The following is a 19468-nucleotide window of genomic DNA, read 5'->3' on the forward strand; positions in this document are numbered from 1 at the left end:
AGTTAATCCTCAAATATAATGCTGGTCTGGAGCATTTTCGATGAAAAAACTGACCAAAACTCAGAGAACGTAGAATATACATCATTCATATAACAAGTAGTCGTTGTATTTAGCCTTCTGGTTAACACTAACTGCAGGTTAAACATCGTATCGGCGTGACCGACTCCGCAACATATTAAAGGGACTTGATAACGTCGATAATAACGATGTTTAACTTGTAGTTATTGTTAACCAGACATTCAGCAACCGGTCCTAATTATGATAAGAAACCAATTGAAATTGAATAAAAAATTTTTTGAATTAGTATGGTGACTACGTTACCGACGATGAGGTACATGTCTGGGATAGCTTTGCATTTACTCTGTATTCTACGCTCTCTGAGCAAAAAATTAAGCAAATAGAGGTCAGAACAGTGGATTTTTATGTTGTTCAAGTTAATTTAACATTTAGAGCTAAATTTCGTTAAAACATACGACAAACACTTTAATCGCAGTTCAAAAAAAGATGCGAATGCGCGATGAGTCGCGACCACACGATCCCACGGCTCGCTTAATCCACAATGCTGCCATCTGTCAGGGTATAAGTTTTGATCAGATCAATGGCGCCGTCTGTCTATGCTATAAGACCTTGCCGTACATTGACCGTGTATAAAGTCATTTCGCTCAATATCGCTCAAAATTTTGTTGTTAACAAATATTATTAAAAGACACATTAACAGGAAACTCAAATGATATGTAAATATGTATTTATGTATTTAACAACCCACATTTTTTTTTTTAGAAAATAAAAATGTTACGATTGAAATAATCCGAGCGGAAGACTTAAAAATTTAAGTGCCAATTTCTTGTCACCATAATTTTTAATGTACATCGGTTAGCTCTGTGTGTTTATTTTATTTACATTTTCAAATCCAAAACAAAAAAACTATCTAAACTACACATAGCAATTCAATTCACGGCCATTCAAAACCTAGAGCTTCACCAAAGCTAATACGTGGGAGTGAGATACTCAATAAAATCCACGCAAAGCAGGCCGATTAGCAAAATAAAACTACAAGCGTTAATAGCATTGAAAAGCAACAACAAAAATGTCTAAATGCGGAATAGCAAAAAAACTAAAACCCATTCACGTTTTTAAAGCCATTAATTTTATGGTCATACACATCGGCCATAAAAGCACTCCAGTGATAAAAACAGCCATGCAGCCGATCAGCCGGTCGATTGAGTGATTGTTACACTTATTTGGAAGGAGCATAGTTAATGTGACCAACCGTACTTCTTTCGGAAGTACAGGACTTCTTTTTTGACTCTTGTACTTCGTACTTCGAAGTACAGTCAAATGTACTTCTTTTGTGATATTTTGTACTTCAGAAGGGAGATTCTGTAACCAGTCAGCGACAATTTTCGGATTGCTAGGATATAAATGTTTTTGCTTCAAAATGTACGATAGCGATTCGAAAATTGTCGCTAACTGGTTACAGAATCTCCTCCCAGGTCCTGTACTCCTCCGGTCTTCCGGACGATCGTCACATGGCCTGGGCGATAAATTCGTTCAAATCATTAAAGCCACTGGGGACCGATGGCATCATACCTGCGAAGCTGCAAAGGGCTCTAAAGGTGTCGTGCAATTGGTTTGATCCTATTTATGCGAACTGCGTGAGGACCGGGTACATCCCCAAGGTTTGGAGGATAGTCAGTTTTGCGTTTATCCCGAAGGCCGGAAAGGCTCTCATGTTTCCCCCGTTTTTGCTAAAAACGCTAGAGAGACTGATAGACCTGTACATAAGAAATGCGATTCCTGGTGACTGTCATTCAAGAGTTCAATATGCTTATTGCAAGAAAAGGTAGGTGATTACCGTCCTGCACACATTGCTAAAGTTCCCAGAGGAAGCCTTCACGCATGAAGATTATGCAGTAGCGGCCTTCGATATTGAAGGAGCCTCTAACAATGTCACTCCAGAGGCAATAGTCAAGTATATTCATAATATAGGGGTTGAAATCAACATAATAAGCTTACTTCGTGACAGAACAGTCGCGGCGGAGTGGGGGAGCGCCTGCAATCAGTGCAGAGCCAATAGAACCACTCCACAAGGTGGTGTTCCCTCTCCCCTGCTCTGGATTGCGGTTGTAAACGACCTTCTAGAGGAATGGGAACAAGTGGGCTGTCGGATCATCGCCTATGTAGATGATGTGGAACTTTTGGTTAAGGTACGATTTCTATACACCCTTTTAGATCTGGCTCAAGGTTACCTAAACCAGGTAACTAGGTGGGCGATCAACGGCGGCTGTCGTGGAAGCCTAACATTGAGGAAAGGATAGGAAATGCGTCGGTTGCCTTGTACCGCTGTATGGGAGCTATCGATAAAAGGTGGGGTCTCTCGCCCAAATTACTTCATTAGCTCTAGGAAGCCAGATTTATGCCTATATTGTTTCCAGGAGTCCTTGTCTGGTGAAACTCAATACAGAAGGCTACACTTGTAAAACAGGAATTAGCGGAGCATTAGGAGCCACACCTACACTGGAGCTTAACATACATATGTTGAACACGGTACCTGCGGTTATTGCAGACAGAATTGTCGTAGCACGAACTGATATTAGGCTAAGGGAAACCGGGTCCTTTTGTGACATAAAAAAGGAAAAGAAGGCGTTTCCCTGCTGTAGCAAATATTTTTTAGGGCACTTTAAAACACGTTATCTCTCAAGGGCTGGTGATGGGGATTCTGATAGGAATTTCGACTGATCCTTTTGTAACAGCTGTCAAGAGGAAGATGAAGTGGAATCATCTCCACACTTTCTTTTAGACTGTCCAACTTTCGTGAGGCTAAGATGAAAGCATTTTGGCTCGAACTTCTGAACAAACACTGAGCTCTCAGCGATCGAAATTAGCCGCATTCAATATTTCCTGTACTTCTTTGAGCTATGAAATAGTTGGTCACATTAGGCATAGTGGATAATGTTTTTGCACACAAATGCAAATACATACATGCATACATACATATACTTAATCGTAACGTGTGAAGAGATGAGATTTGACATTTTAAAAGAGTCGTTCCCGGGGCAATTGCACTTACAAACATTTGATAGATTTGCACTTGAATTTATTTTTCCATATTATAATATATCTAAGTACAAACTTGCATTCTCACTCATATTAACTTTTGTATTTACATAAATATGTATGTATATTTCCCTAATTCGCCTAGCAACATATCCACAGAGAGTTGCGAACCAACTGCTGGTGCGGAGTCACAGGATGAACGCCGTTGGAACCACTTTTTATGTGGTGGAAGATCAGCGCGCGTTGGTCCTATGCATAAAGCTGTTAAAATTAAATTATCGCGTGTATTGTTGAGACAGTTTTTATTGCATTTCCCTGAAATTTCTTTTCATTATTGCTTGCTTACGCGTTCCGGCGATTAGCTTACGCGCTGGCGTAAACTGCACAGAGCAGCAAAAACCGTAACGAAAAGCAGCAAGGCGTTGCATAGCTGCACAAGTAGATGATGGTAATTAAGTGTTAAATAATATTAGCGGAAAGGAGGGCTAAAGCAAAAACCCAAAAAAAACTTATTTCTTTCTTATGCGTGCAATTGATGCAAAAGCATCATAAAGCGCCGTTTAAAAAAAAAAAGAACTAACAAAAACTATAAAAAATAGCAAGCAATTATAAATAGAGTAACAGCGGCGTGCATGCTGCAAATTAATGGTCCATCATTGCAATACGTTGACACGAACGAATGAACTTAAATATGCTCTACATGCATACATAAGTATGTACATTAAGGTGGTCCAAGAATGCATGTGAAAAAGTAAAGTCGGTATTTTTATGCTCTCACCCCCTAGGATTGTTCTATACCAAAAAAAAAAAATAATATACCACTATTTTTTATTTTTAAATCAAAAAATATTTAGAGGTCGCTCAGTGCAATTAAAAATTTTCATGTACATATTTTGTATAGGGAAAAAACAACTATGCGTAGAAATGGTATAGAGTTCTTAAAAATCAATATTTTCCGATCGGAAGACTTCTCTTGAGGAGGTTCCCAATAATTATAACCAATTGTTTATTTAAAAATTTTTTCATAGTAACAATATTTTATAGGCCTACCAAAAACCCCAGAAAATGCCAATAAAAAAAGCGTTAGCATTAAAAAATTAATAATAAATTGGGTGTTCTTATTGGAAGTCTCCTGAAGAGAGCCCTAGTGTTTCGATCGAAAAATTCTCAAGAATTCTACACCATTTCTACGAAAGGTTGTTTTTCCCCATAGAAAATATGTAAATGCAAATTTTTAAGCGCATTGAGCGACCTCTAAACATTTTTTATTTCAAAATAAAAATAAGCGATATATTTTTTCGACATAGAACAATCCTAGGGGATGGGAGCGTTAAAATTCCGACTTTCCTTTTTTTGGACCAACCTAATGTACATAAATATATGTGCGCATATCCTTACAAGTTGTTAATGATTGAACAATTGCCTTAACCCAATAAACAAATAAAATTTAATAAAAAAAAATAATTTTGATATTTTACAGTTTTTCATATCAATGTCGCATCGTTACTTAGCTCAAACTGAAAAAACGTATTTAAATTTTCGAAATTTAACCACCCTCTTATATGTAAAATGCTTTCAAAATAATTTGGTGTAAAAATTGTAATATCTCACTTAAATTTTTAATTAAATAGATTTTTACTAAGTAAGTAAAGAGGTGGCAACCCCCAAAAAAAAACATCATCATTTCGTACGACTTATGAATTTAATTGAATTTTACCTTTTTAACAGGTGGCAACCCTATTCCAAAATATTAAGAAAAAAGAATTGTCAACCCTATTTGATATTGCCAACCCCGTTTGATACCTATGTATATTATAACACATCGTTTGTCTTGCGAATTAATTGCAAATAGTTGGCAACCCTTTAAAAAAGTTTCTTAAGCCACTTTTTATTTAATGAAATAGAATTTTACTTTTTATAAACAGCTGACAAGCCTCTCCTTAAACATCTTGAAATCAATGCGTCTTAAGCCTTTTCTTCTTCTTATTAATAAAAATCAGTTTGAAATTTTGAACAGATGGTAGCTCTTTTTAAAAATACTACAGAAATAAGCTTATCCTAAACCTTCTTCGTTTTAAACACATTAATTATTGAATTTAACCTTTTAAACAGGTGGCGACCCACTTCAAAAATGCTTTCGAAGTAAAGCATTTCCAAATCTTTTTCATTTGACTATAATATTGAAGCCAGCAACAAGTACTTTACGCTGAGTTGGGACTCCAAGGAACCCATATTGTACAAGGTTGCGCAAAAAGTATCATCCGGCTTCGTTTGTTGTCATCCCAAAAATAATCATAAATGTTTTTTTAACGTCAAACACAGGTACATTTGAAGGAAGTAACTTCATTTTTTTATACTTGAAAAATTATATGTGATAGGAAGCCAACCAGAGTTGTTGCAAATTTCTGCTCTTTTTATGGCATTTTGCATCAACTTTGTCAAGATTTCCGTCTTTAGAATGTCGATTTCTTGACAAATCTTGTTCTTCAGGGTCTGTAGAGTCTTCGACTTATTCACATAGACCAGCTAATTTATATAACCCCACTGAAAGTAATCTAAGCTGTCAGATCAGGCAATCTCGCTAGCCAACCGAAATCTCCTAATCGAGAAATCAAACGTCCTGGAAAAGTGAATTGAAAAAATTTTCTCACGTTATAGTCTCGTATACCTCTGCATTTTGAAACCTAAAAAATTTCGTAACTGCGATCCATAAACTGTCCAAAAGAAAAAAAACAATTATATTCACCGCCAACTGGTCTTCGACAACAGACGAATGGAACATAGGCATACCAGTGTCAGATAATGGTATCTCCATCTATACTGATGGAGCAAGGAACGGGCTACAGTGTCTACTCGGGGGATCGGTAGACCAGTCAGCCTATTCGTCTGCCAAACGGCTGCAGCGTCTTGTAAGCTGCCATTGCCGCATCTAGTATTCTAGCATGGTTCCAGTTGGAAAAGTCTATCTTCATCGATAGCAAAGCTATACTAATGAAATCAGGGATAGTAAGAAATGTTGTCCGTCTTAAAGCGATTCTTTGAGAAGTGCCCGCAGATAGCAATTTCGAAAGAAACGATAAAGCTGATGAGATTTCTGGGTAGGTCCGCAAATTCCAATGAACGAGGCTTTCTGATTATATGAGTATTAAAAAAGTATGTAATGAGCTGAACTCTATAGCCATTTTAAATGACTTGTGAACCAAACAAGTTGATTTTGGGGTCTGAATATCATTATGGCCATGGCTAAATAGAAAAAAGTCGAGAAACCTTCTGAAACTCAATGCGAACGAGTTGTCACGATGACGATGCGGAGGAACAATAGAGCACTTTCTGTGCCGATGTCCGGGTCTGCAATCGAGGCGTCTCTAAACAACGCATCTTCATCAGTCTGAAAAGAAATATCGGAGGTGAAATTCTCTGATCTCTGCAATTTGGCTTTATGCTTGAGCATAGCCGCTACTAGTTGTTTTTGTTTTTTTTTTTTAATTGGCGCTCAACTTACAAATGATTGCTGAAAAATCTTAATTTGCGTAAGAATAATGTAATGATTTTTTTATGCTAACTGGGTGTTAGCCTTCAGCGCATTCATTTCCGCACGCAAAACTTTCGACAACCAGTAAGCGGATGAGTGAGTTAGTAAACTGCACGAAACACAGCTGTTGCACGCAACCGCGCCAATCGTACGAAATGCAAATTGCTGCATATGCACATAAAATCGATAATTAATAAAGTTGTAAAAAAAAACGTGTAACACGAATGTATAAAAAATCGCAGCCTGTGGATTGAACTGTGAAAACTATTTTCCTTAAAGCTCTGTGAAAGCAAAGCCACGAAGCAATGTTATTTTCTAATAACCACTTATTAGTTTATTTATAGTAATTAAATGCATGAAACTTTTCTAATTTCACATCAATGTGTCTGGGAAACTAGAATTTTAATAATATACAATTGAATGAAAAATTACAGAGATTTTTACTTTTTACATTTTAAAATTGGTTAGTGCATTCAAATAACGCGGAATATCAATGATTGTACAGAGAGTTTTTTGCAATGTGCCAAATAGTTGAAGAACGCCTTATTTCAGAAGTTGATTGCAGAACCAGAATATGTTTAATTGCATTTAGATAATTAACATACATACGAGTATTATCTAATAAACTAAACTGATAACAAAATTTCCAGCTAAAAATATTTATTTAACCCTTGTGTGTTGAAGGTAATTGTGCACATAGCGTTTTTTGTATCGAACTTTATAAATTAGAAAATTTACTTAAAAACTAAGCGAAAATATAAGCTTCCCATTTTTGTTCATATGGCAACACAGTAGAATTCCACATTTCCTTTTCATTATTATTGAAATTTTTTTAGCCAATGCATATACATAAATGGTGAAGGTACCAGTTTTGGCAAAATAGTAATCTGATTAACGATTAAAAATTAACTATTAAAATGTTAATCGCGATTAACGATTAAAATTAATTAATCCTAAACATCCGAACGATTAATGATAAAATTTTTTTAATCGTTAATCGTCAGTTGTGATTACGATTCATTAATTTTAATCATTAATCGTTAATCCAATTAAAAAGAAAATCTGAATAGGTGGTCTATGTAGTTTGTCCGAATTTGAAACCAAACACCAGTTTTAGTTATTATTTTGTGTTTCACGCATATATAAACACATAATATAAAAAAATAATAATAATTATTATTATTATTATAAGTAATAATAAACTGCCAATTTTTACAACACATCGCAAATGTGCAGGGAGATATTAAAACCTAGTTTGCATAACGTCTGTTGGAATAAATATTAATGAATTTGAACACCAAATTGCTTAGATTGATGAGAAAAACCGACTTAGCTATACCCGATTAACTGACCTTGTCTGCACAAAAATTCTAGCATACATTAATTAATCACCAAAAATACTTAATCAAATTAAGGGTTAAAGATTAAATTTTTTTTTTTCGGTTATGATTAACTGTTTAATCAGATCAAAATTAATCATGATTAACAGGAATCGGATTGAATTTAATCCAATTAACTAATTGATTAAAAAATGAATCGATTATTGCCAAAGCTGGAAGGAACCCTTTCCCAAAAAACCTTATGGCCTTAAAATAGTCAAGGAGCCTCACGGATTCAAAATCCATAAGAATATTTTCAGTGCAACGACCTTTTATTTAAATCAGTTTCAGGCGCACCGAGAATGTGATATGAGTTGAATATTTGAAATGTATCCGAAGTGCAAAATATAAGACTCAGACTAAAAAGCGGCAACTAAAAATTTGTTTAATGCTAACAAATGTGTGATTAATATTACCAAGTCAATGTTGAAAATATCAACCATGGCATGGCAATATTAGATAAAAATCACTTTCGATTCCTTTTTAAGTTCAAATTTGGCAATATTAACCAATTTTTGGTTGATTTAATTTTATTTTTATTAAAAGTACTGTTCTACGAATTTTCCAAATATTTCTATTTTAATCCACTACTGACAAACCAAAAACAAGCTCACTAATTCCATTACTTTTAATTTTTTTTTTTAATTTTCAGATAAATCGAGTGACAGCCAAAATGATGCGGCAGCTACAGTTGGTGTGAGACCAACAACAGCGAAAACAAAACACCGGACATAAACGAGATTACATTTGCAACTACTACAACAACACCGCAATAAATGCCAATTGAGCAACGGACACGCCGACAGCTTAGAACAGCCACCAGCTTTGCAAATGTCCGGCAGCTAAATTAGTTTTAAAACAACATTGCAACGTAATACCGAAATTGGAGGAAGGGAAAATACGCAACAGCTCTTAGAACGATAAATGTTTTATGCAACTAAACAACCGAAATCGAAAATCGAATGCCAATCAACAAAGCGCAAAACAACAATATCTAACTAAACCAATGGCAACAATAACAACAACGAACTCGAATAATATTCTGTGTTAACTAACCAAATGAACAATGCTTGCGGATTTACGTAACTGAGCTGATTTAAATTGACCTGCACTGGCTACCCTACCCACTGAACTGCGCTGAGCAACAACAATTGACTATGTTTTATAGTACTAAGACAGCTCAAGGGACAATCGAGCATCGAATGCGATCGAATTAAATTGCGGAAATCATTCGGAAAATAGATATGTAATTCGAAAATAAAAACTAAAATTAGAACAATAAAAAATTAACAACAAAAACATACCACATTTCATTAGTTGCTGCTGAGAACGAAATGCATACATAAATATTGTATATATGTAGCTTTCGATTGCAACTGAATTACCTCTCTGGATCGCCTCCACACCCACCTCCTTCGTGACACACTCGAGCGCAATTGACAAGCGCCGTCACGCAAAATGACATTCAAATTATTTCGACGCGGCTCAGCGCGCTGTTTCGGTCTGCTGTCCGCATTTGTCACGATCCTACTCTGTCTTTACTATATTTCCATGGGGCAACAACAACAACAACAAGTAACACTTCAGCCGGGCAAAGACACCACTGTCGCACTAAGTATCGGGTTTGCCGGTGGCGGCGGCGGCGGTGGCGGTGCAATGACAACTAGCCTGAATTCACCGCTGCAACAATTGTATAAAACGAATATGCATAATGCCAAAGTGAGGAATATGCGTGGTGGGGGGAGTGAGGGGAAGAACGGCGCACAAAAATTGGCCACTGGCAGTGGCGCCACCGCAGCACAACTGTCAGCAGGCGCAACAGCATTAGACGGCGGCGACGGCGACGGCAACTTCAATGTGAACGATGGCATCGACATGGTCGCAAATGGCGCGCCCACCAAGAATCCTGATTGGGGTGATGTTTGCTATGTGATGGCTGAGAGTGACACGAATATCACCACGAATGAGGAGTACGGGAAATTTGATTTTCAGGTAATAATTTATAGCTTCTCAGCCTGTAGTACATAAATCGGATATTTGATGTAGCCAAGCGAAATTGTGTGGCTTGAGCTTAATAATGTATTCCATATATACTAGTATAGCACATACATACATACATATGTACAATAGGTTGAATCAGCAAAAAAGTTTTCTGTGTCCCAGGTTAAAAAAACAACCGCAAAACAGTTTGTCTGTAATTATAGGAACGTATCTTTCTTCCTTTCCACTTTCTTCTTGCCGACGTAGTCCATTGTCTTCAGAAACAATGATATAACTCCAAGGAACTTTAAGATCTATGGTCCAACAGGAAATTGAAGACTGGCTTAGTTAAAATTAACGATAGTCCCCTTTCCAGATACAGTTTAAGAGGCATCATTACAGACTTAAGATAAATGCACGGATATGACAGCATTACGATCGAAAAGGTCTTTTGTATCTCTAACCTAGTATGCCCAAAACGTCCGAAAAGGGTCTTGATAGTCGAGTTCCTTATTTCTGAGGCGAGTGTGTAATGAAATTACGCCACACATAATATAAATATAAATATAATAATAAACGTTTATATTTAAACATAAGTCAACAATTTCACTGCCGGAAGCAATGTATTTTTTTTTTGTCTGGATTGTGTCTTGTCGGGATTTATAGTTGTCGGGATTTTATCTTGTCTGAATACTGTGTTATCTGTATTTTATTTGGTCTGGATTTTGGTATATCTGTATTATGTCCTGTCTGGATTGTTTATTGTATGAATTTTTAAAAACTGTCAAGATTATGCCTTGTCGGGATCTTTAAATTCGGGATTATGTAGTGCTCCCTTCTAAGGCGTTAACTAAAATAAATCACTCTTTGTCTAGGTAAGGCAGTCACAAAAATTATGTTCGAAAGTTAATTAGTCATTCAGGCAGAGCCGGCGATCCAATTCTCCAATAACACCTACTCGGGGCATATGAAATCGTAGTTGGTTGTGGTAACCGGAGAGTATCCTTACGTCATTGGACAACATCCGATCTATTGAAAGGGTAGCCAAAGAGCTTCGTTTTTCTATCGCGCCCACCTACTCCCAGTACTAACTTCGTACTCTCAGTAATTATGGTTCTCGAAGAGACAGCGACCTGTCACCCAGCAGAGAGTTACTGAACTTGTTTGCAGTCAGAATTTGAAGCGTATAAAAGCAGTCTTTAACAAGTTACGATTTCATCACCCTATTTTGAGAGGAACCGGATGGCTGCTTGGCTATCTGAAAAGATAACTTAACTAGAAAGACGTCCTTCAAACCCCTTTCAAGGTTTAATTTGGTGCATTTTATAATTGCTAAAACTTCAGCTTGGAACACCGTGGATGCGCATGGAAATCGATAGTTTGGTGCCAGGTCCATAGACACCTGAATCTGCTGTGTCAATAATTCTGGAACCGTTCGTTTACCAATGTACGTATCAAGGGTCAAGGGTTTGCCCAATCTGGAATTCTTGATCTTTTTGATTATGGAGTCAGAAACTACAAATTTCCAAACCTGGTATCAATCCTAGAATACCTGCTTAAAGCTTCTTTATACGCATGCAAAAAGGATCTTTTCCTAGAAGCGAGGAATTTACGCGTTTAGATAAATTTCCTTAATATTCTTCCCAAGATAATCAGAGTATCAGTTTTATTTACTAATGCATTCAAATTGTGTCTTTGCAGCCTGAATGGATTCATACAAAAGAGTATTGGGATCGCGGTTTCGAGGAACGCTTTGAGGCACAAAAGAAGGATTTCAAACGACCTCCTTTGAAGGTAAGTTCGACTTGGTTACAAGTTTTTTACGATAAACGTCTTCCAAGCCAATAAATATTTTGTATGTAATCTTGCATCGTTCCTTTCCTCTTTGCAGATCTTCGTGGTGCCACATTCACACAACGATCCCGGCTGGCTGAAGACTTTCGTCAATTATTTCCAATCGGACTCTCGGCAGATACTCAATTTGGTCGTAACCAAAATGCAAGAATACACCGATATGACCTTTATTTGGTCCGAAATTAGTTTTCTACAACTGTGGTGGGACCAGGCGCATCCGACAAAGCAACGCGCATTGAAGAAATTGATTAAATCGGGACGTTTCGAAATCACTACAGGCGGTTGGGTTATGACCGACGAGGCAAATGTGCATCTCTATGCCATGCTGGATCAACTAATCGAAGGCCATCAATGGTTGCGCAACAATTTGAATGTTACACCTACCGTCGGCTGGTCGATTGATCCCTTCGGGCATGGCAGCACTGTACCATATCTGTTGTCTGGCAGTAATTTCGAAGGCGCCATAATACAGCGCATACACTACGCTTGGAAGCAATGGTTTGCGCGCCAGCAAAAGGGCGACTTCATATGGACACCATATTGGCAGCAACGCGACAAAGCGCCAACACAACATGGCAAACTACTAACACACAATATGCCATTCGACATATACTCGATTAAGGGCTCATGTGGTCCACATCCGTTCATATGTTTGAATTTTGATTTTCGTAAAATACCTGGCGAGTACACCGAATACTCGGTGAAGGCGCAATTCATAACCGATGACAATGTTGAATCTAAAGCGCAAACCTTATTGGAGCAATATTCGCGTACTGCCTCACTATTTCCACACAATGTGGCGCTCATACCGGTCGGCGATGATTTCCGCTATAATAAGGAGCGTGAAGTGGATCAACAATATACGAATTATAAGAAATTAATCGATCATATAATGGCCAATAAGCGGCTGTATAATGTGGACATTTCTTTTGGTGAGTTTGTGGGGAGTTGGTGGTGTATGGGTAAAAATTTCCGTTAACCGAACAGAAAATCTGTAACTGCTTCTTGTGTGTAAAAATAAACATTTCTGTATCACTAGTTCAGGACTATTTCGGGTCTAGTTTGGGATCATTGCTGGATCTGTTCAGGACTCTTTCGGGACAAGTTAAAAACTATTTTAGCGCCATTGTGAGTCTAGTTCAGGACTATTTCTAAAGATTTCAGGACTATCATCATGGCCATAGTTCAGGCCCATTTCGGGACTAGTTCAGATCTATTTTGGAACCATTTTGGGTTTAGTTTGGGATGATTTTGGACTAATAAGGGACCGTTGCGGAACTATTTCAAAACTTTTTCGGCATCGTTCGGGAGAACTTCAGCACCGTTTCGGGACTAGTTCACCACTATTCCAATACAATTTCGGGACTAGTTCAGAACTACTTTAGAACCATTTTGGGTTTAGTGCGGGATGATTTGGGACTAACAAGGGACTGTTTTGGGACCATTTCAAGACTTTCTTGGCATCATTTGGGAACAAGCTCAGGACCTTTCGGGACTAGTGCACTACTATTTCAGGTATATTTCGGGTCTAGTTCAGGACTGGTTCAGAATTGTTTCAGTACCATTTCCGAACGAGTTAGGACTATTTCATGAACATTTCGGGTCTAGTTCGGGATCATTTTGGGGCTAGTAAGGGACCATTTCGGGATCGTTTCAAGACTTGCTCGGGATCATTTCGGGACAAGTTCACGGGTTTTTTATACCAACTTTAGGACATTTCTGGGACTGATTTGAGTATAGTTTAAAACTAGTTACGCATACTGGTCCCAACAAAATGAATAAAATGATATGAAATCAATACAAATTTAATTTCTAATATAACCTATTTATGTATATACATATATCTGAATCGCCTAATACTTTTTCAAGCTGTACACAGATGGTTACACATCAAATTTCACAACTACCTGGTTTTCACGCCGTTTTCCATTTTTTTAAGTATTTATTTGTTGTGCATATTTACAAAACTGCTCAAAGAAGACTTAGATACTCATCCGCTTTAAATTTCTCCCGCACAGGCACGCCTCGCGACTACTTCAATGAGATACGTCGACGCAGCACCTCCTTCCCGACGCTCAAGGGTGATTTCTTCGTCTATTCGGATATCTTCTCAGAGGGTCGTCCCGCCTACTGGTCTGGTTACTATACCACACGCCCATTCTATAAGCTACTTAGCGCTGATTTGGAGCACAATTTACGCGCAGCCGAAATACTCTTCACCATCGCTTACAATACCGCCCGCCAGCAGCATCATGTCAATGCTATAAAAATATTCGAAAAAAATTACGAAAAGATGATACATGCGCGTCGCAATCTGGGTCTCTTTCAGCATCATGATGCCATCACGGGAACTTCAAAGGCCGCAGTGATGCGCGATTATGGCATGCGCTTGTTCGAAAGCATACAAGATGCGGTGAAGATGCAAGAATCCAGTATTGAAATGCTCTTGCAGGATGGCAGTGAGCGACACAATTTCCTGCTGAGCGAATTGGAACGCGATAATTTCAGTAAATTGCCACGTAAAACGCCAATACCGCTGAGTGGCAATGGTATTGTTGAAGAGTTTGATGATTTGAATTCGAATGCTGCTGGCACTGCATCCTTTGTGATCTTTAACGCCTTAACACAAAAACGCTTGGAGGTGATTACGCTACGCTCACCAGTGCCGAATGTAAAAGTGTTGAATGAGCTCGGCGAAGAGATGCGTTTGATGCAAATCAACCCAGTTTGGAATATAACTGATGCCTATGAGATGGGGCTGGGCGGTGGTGTGGGCGCCAACAGCGGCATGGGACGCATACGTGTTTCCAGTCGTCAGTATGAAGTGATGTTTATTGCCGAATTAGATGCGCTCACACTTGCTACTTACACACTTGTGGTGGTGGACGAAAAGCATTTCACTCAACCAACAATGGCTACGATTTATTGTGACGGTTGTACCGATACCACAGCGTCAGCGCCGCCAAATACAAGCACAGACTTTGTAATCAGAGCAAAACCGTCGGGTAGGATATTCATTTGATATTTAAACTTTTAAGTAAAGTCACTTTACTAATTCTACTTCCGCAGGTGATATTCAACTCGAAAACAATTTCATGCGTTTACTTTTCGATGAAAAGAGCGGCTTTCTTAAGACAGTCACACGCAAAGGCCAGAATGAGCAGGTCCTACGTCCCATGCAATGCGCTATTAAATTTGCGGCCTATCGCAGCGCACAATTCCATTCAGGCGCTTATCTTTTCAAGACCGATCCTGAACAGAATGAAGCTGAAAAGGATGTGCTCGATCAGTATGAGGATGTGCGTATTATCATCTCTGCGGGTCCCATCGCCAGCGATGTTACTGTCATCTATGGTCCATTCTTGGCGCATACTGTGCGCATTTTCAATACGCACACCCACCTGGATGCGGCCATGTATATTGAGAATGATATAGATTTTGAGCCACCACCGAAGAATCGCGAAACAGAGTTATTTATGCGTTTCGTCACTGATGTCGATAATATTATAACGGTGAAGCGTGACGATGTGCTGAAGGAAGCGGACACTGTGGCCGAATTGCCGGTATTCTATAGCGATCAAAATGGTTTCCAATATCACAAGTGAGTGGGTACAAATAATATAGAATATTTTATATACAGTATGTGGCCAATGATTTACGAACGGTACTTAGATGTTTATATTGTCAAGTTTATCCGATTTTTTGAGTTTTAATAATTTTTTTTATAAAGGGCTGTTTACAGCGCTCTGGTGGCTGAAATAGTACTTTGCTTTTGCTGTAAATTACGTGCATTTTTTCTTGAGAGCTGCAAACTGATTTAGGACATTTTGATAGAGAAAATTTCTTTTCGATTTCTTGTGCGTCATTTTATATTAATTTTTCCTTTTTCTTGAGTTAAATCAATAACATAAACCCAATATATCAAAGCGACAAACTTTGTGAAAAATTCAACAAATTTCAAAATATTGGTTCAAAGTGCGCGTTAATTTTTGAGAATTTTTTTGGTTGAAGGTTTTTCGCATATTTTTCCATACAAGGTCTGTGTGGGTATTTAGACAATTTTTTTGTCTGCTAGAAAATGCACAACAACGTCCGCAAAAAAATTATAAAAAATCCACACGAATTTTGAGTAATTTCTACCTTGCACTTTATTGAAAGGAAGTTGAATGGGACATACAACTGCAAAACCAGAAAAATAAATTCTGATTAAAAAGTTTGAAATTTTTTCAAGCTTGTCGAATTTTCGCAAAGCTTAATTATATGGTTTCTGTTATTGACATAGATATATTTTTGTTAAAAAAATTCAATTTAAAAAAATTTTATATTCTGAAAATGCAAGCATCTAAGTGGCTTTATAGGCGCCATTGCGTCTGACTCGCGAGCCGTCAGTGTCAGTGATGCCACATGTTTTTTTTCGAAAATCCCTACCAACACTTTTCCCTACGCCCAAAAAAAAAAAATTCTCTACGAAATTCCCTACAATATTTTGGTTCCAGCAGCGTTACGAAATTTTCAGAATTAAATGCACATTTACATAAGGCGGTTTTCTAAGTATTTCAACATCGCTTTCAACAAGATTATTATGAAAGCTGGCTTATACCTTATTAAGGCACAATTAAACAAATTTAATCAGTTACATAGATTGAATAAAAATACGGGTTTGTTTTAAATATGGGTGTTTCCAGCGAATAGTCTACCGCGTAAAAAAATTAAGTCCTATATCTGACTAAGATTTCTACATTTAAAAACTTGAAAAATTAGCCTTAAACATTTCCAATATTACTACAAAAACTTTTATACAAATATTCTTGCCCAATTCGCAGAGTTTTGCAATTTTGTAATCGAAGTCAAAATCCACTTCACACAGTTGTATTTTTTTTTTTTACTGAATAAGGGACCATTCAATTGCTATGCAAATCTAGATAGACATTTTTAAAATTTTGTCTTTTTAAATTTTTTTGTCACATAACGTCAGTTTAGATATACCCTTATATATTATTATTTCAATATAGCACATACATACCTTTTTTATATAAATAAATCACAGTATGTGTTTATTAGAAAATAAAACATAAAAAAAAAATTATTTTTGAAAAAACAGCAAAAGCAAAAAACATAAATGAGGAAATTCTAATGATGGTCATATACGTTTTTAGCCATCACAAATTAGAAAATAGATAGAATCATACAAATATTTATTCACATTTCAAAAATTCCCTACATTTTAAGATATATAAAAATGTGCCCTTTTTCCCTACGTACGCATTTTTCCAGCCAGGGAATTTTCCCTACATGTGTCATCACTGGTCTGTGCACGTATTGACTCAAATCTCGGCAACTAGAAGGCTGCATAACCTCCCAAAACCTGTTATGCCTCACATACTGTCAACAGCGATAAAGTAAAGGTGGCCAACAAGAAGGCAAAAGCCTCCAAAGTCATTAGTCCTATCGAACTAGTTCGAGTAAAATACCTCTCTAATACAAGTCTGGAGGTTGGTCCCAGTATAGAAACCCGAGAAAACAGCCAATAAAGGGGATAAATTCTTTTCCACAGAAGTGAAGGCACTTACTAAATACTCCCTCAGATACAAACCGGTTACCATAAAGTGCATCACTTGAACTTATCAAAAGCCTTCAACACCGTTTGTCACTCCTACTATAAATCAATGGGATCTCCCCTCTCCCTGTGTAACAAACATGTGGACGGCAAATTATCTGAGTGGTCGACTGAAGTCAGCACAATTTCAAGACCAAACTTCGAAGCCAAGAAGAATTAACTTCTACATTTCGAAGCTTCCTAACTCACCAGAGGAAGGTTTAATGTCAAGTTAAGGACAAGTTGTTGGCAACATAAAAGGTAATTGACAGGCCGGTTTTAAATTATGCGACGTCACTATGGCCACTAGGGGAGTAGTAGGACGTAGTGGGCAAAGTTACAGGTCCAGGTCTGTCAATACATCGAACTTCCGTCAGCAACGGGATGCCTTCTGATATCGACTGAACACCATATGCATAGCGAGATCACAATGCTCCCCGTCAGGAAAAATAATTTTATGTTCAGCAGCCAATTTCCGTTCGGCTGCTATTGTGGAATACGCCCGAACAGACATTTGTTAGTAATAGACCACACAACCACCGGAACTGACGTTGTACAGACAGACAATAAACGACGTCCATAGACATTCGCCACATTTATTAACTCTAGCCTGGCTTCGGCTACCTTGCGAGATCCACAACTTATCCAGACTAGATCTCGACACCTAAATAGACTTTTGAAAGCACCTCACACGACCCCAACTATCTATTCACTTGCCGCCTTTAATCTACTTCATATAATTTCTCAAAAACTTATATTTTCTTCCTTGCAGACGTATCAAAGTACCCGCAATTGGCATTGAGGGCAACTACTTCCCCATCACAAGCGGCGCCTTCATACAGGACTCACACGTACGCTTCACCTTACTCACCACGCATGCGCAAGGAGCTGCCTCCTATGAGCCCGGTCAGCTGGAAGTGATGCTCGATCGCCGTACACTGTACGATGATTATCGCGGCATGGGTGAAGGTATTGTCGATAGTCGACTGACACGACATAAATTTTGGGTACTCATCGAAGATATGCCAACGAAAAATGAAAACACCTACCAAATACCCAGTTTATTGGCCAATCAACTTGCCAATGGGCTACGTTATCCACCGAATTTATACTTTGTCGAGACATTCGATGCACCAGCAGTGCAGCTGCAGCCAAAAGCAACACTACTCGATCGCGATGCGCTGCCATGTGATGTGCATCTGCTTAATTTGCGTACACTCTCCGAGGAGCAACTGCAGCTCTTTCCATCTGCGTCAGCGTTGATGGTGTTACAGCGACAGGGCTATGATTGTGCTGTTGGGCAAAATATCGATATATCGCGTGTATGTGATGCATCGGCGAGTGGTCTGGGCCAGTTGGGTTTCAATAGGTTGCACATTGCGCGACTGGAAACGACAAGTTTAACTGGCATGCTGCGGGAGGGTGAACGCAAGCGTTTGAATTCGTTTGCTGAGATATTGCTGAATCCCATGGAGTTGCGCACATTTAATGTGACATTTAAATTTTGAATTAGCAATTAGTTGAATGTTTGGTATAGAGTGTGTGTTGTTTTTTTTTTTTTTTTTTTGTTAATGAATGCATGGGTGAATGTTGGAGAGGAGTAGTCATGGCGACTATTTGCTTGATTTTTAAAAAATTATATTGTGGCTATATATATATGTATTTAGATTATATAGGTGTGTATATTTTTGCTTTGTATGCTTTTGTAACTATTTAAATTATTGGCTGAATTTCTTTATTCATTCTGAACGTTTGGAATAAACTGTTTTGTTTACTTATTCTTTAGAACGTTCCTGATGATATGTTAACGTATATTTCAAAAGCATTCTGTTTATTCCGGCTGTGAAATGGGATTATCCGGAATGTATAAAGAAACGCAGCCATTATGTATGCCTGCGTGTGATTAGTTGTATTATTATAATTCACTGTCATATCCCTGCAGCAACTTTAATCTACAATTGCTGACTACGTCCTGCCTATTTTGTTCGAAAAAGGCCAACTATTTTTTGGGACAATGGCAAAAGAGGTGACATTAGGTGTCAACTAACTTGTAAGTAACTATCTTTGGAC

At 37.8% G+C, this 19468-nt stretch overlaps 1 protein-coding gene across 3 annotated transcripts in view; it reads left to right on the forward strand.

The window, feature by feature from the left end:
* The window catches only part of LOC118741723 (alpha-mannosidase 2x), a 148268-nt gene extending 129163 nt beyond the window's left edge, over window positions 1-19105 (forward strand). For all 3 annotated transcript variants that reach the window (XM_036473700.1, XM_036473708.1, XM_036473692.1), the window contains 6 exons: window positions 8621-9960; window positions 11650-11742; window positions 11840-12734; window positions 13821-14807; window positions 14872-15403; window positions 18171-19105. In XM_036473700.1, the coding sequence (XP_036329593.1) occupies window positions 9427-9960; window positions 11650-11742; window positions 11840-12734; window positions 13821-14807; window positions 14872-15403; window positions 18171-18906 (3777 nt within the window). In that variant the 5' untranslated portion in view covers window positions 8621-9426 and the 3' untranslated portion in view covers window positions 18907-19105. The remainder of the gene's footprint in view (window positions 1-8620; window positions 9961-11649; window positions 11743-11839; window positions 12735-13820; window positions 14808-14871; window positions 15404-18170) is intronic.
* The last annotated feature ends 363 nt before the right edge of the window (window positions 19106-19468 follow it).

This window comes from Rhagoletis pomonella, unplaced genomic scaffold (assembly GCF_013731165.1).
Source record: "Rhagoletis pomonella isolate Grant_MI unplaced genomic scaffold, Rhpom_1.0 Rhpom_scaffold_00001, whole genome shotgun sequence".
NCBI classification, from domain to species: Eukaryota; Metazoa; Arthropoda; class Insecta; order Diptera; family Tephritidae; genus Rhagoletis; species Rhagoletis pomonella.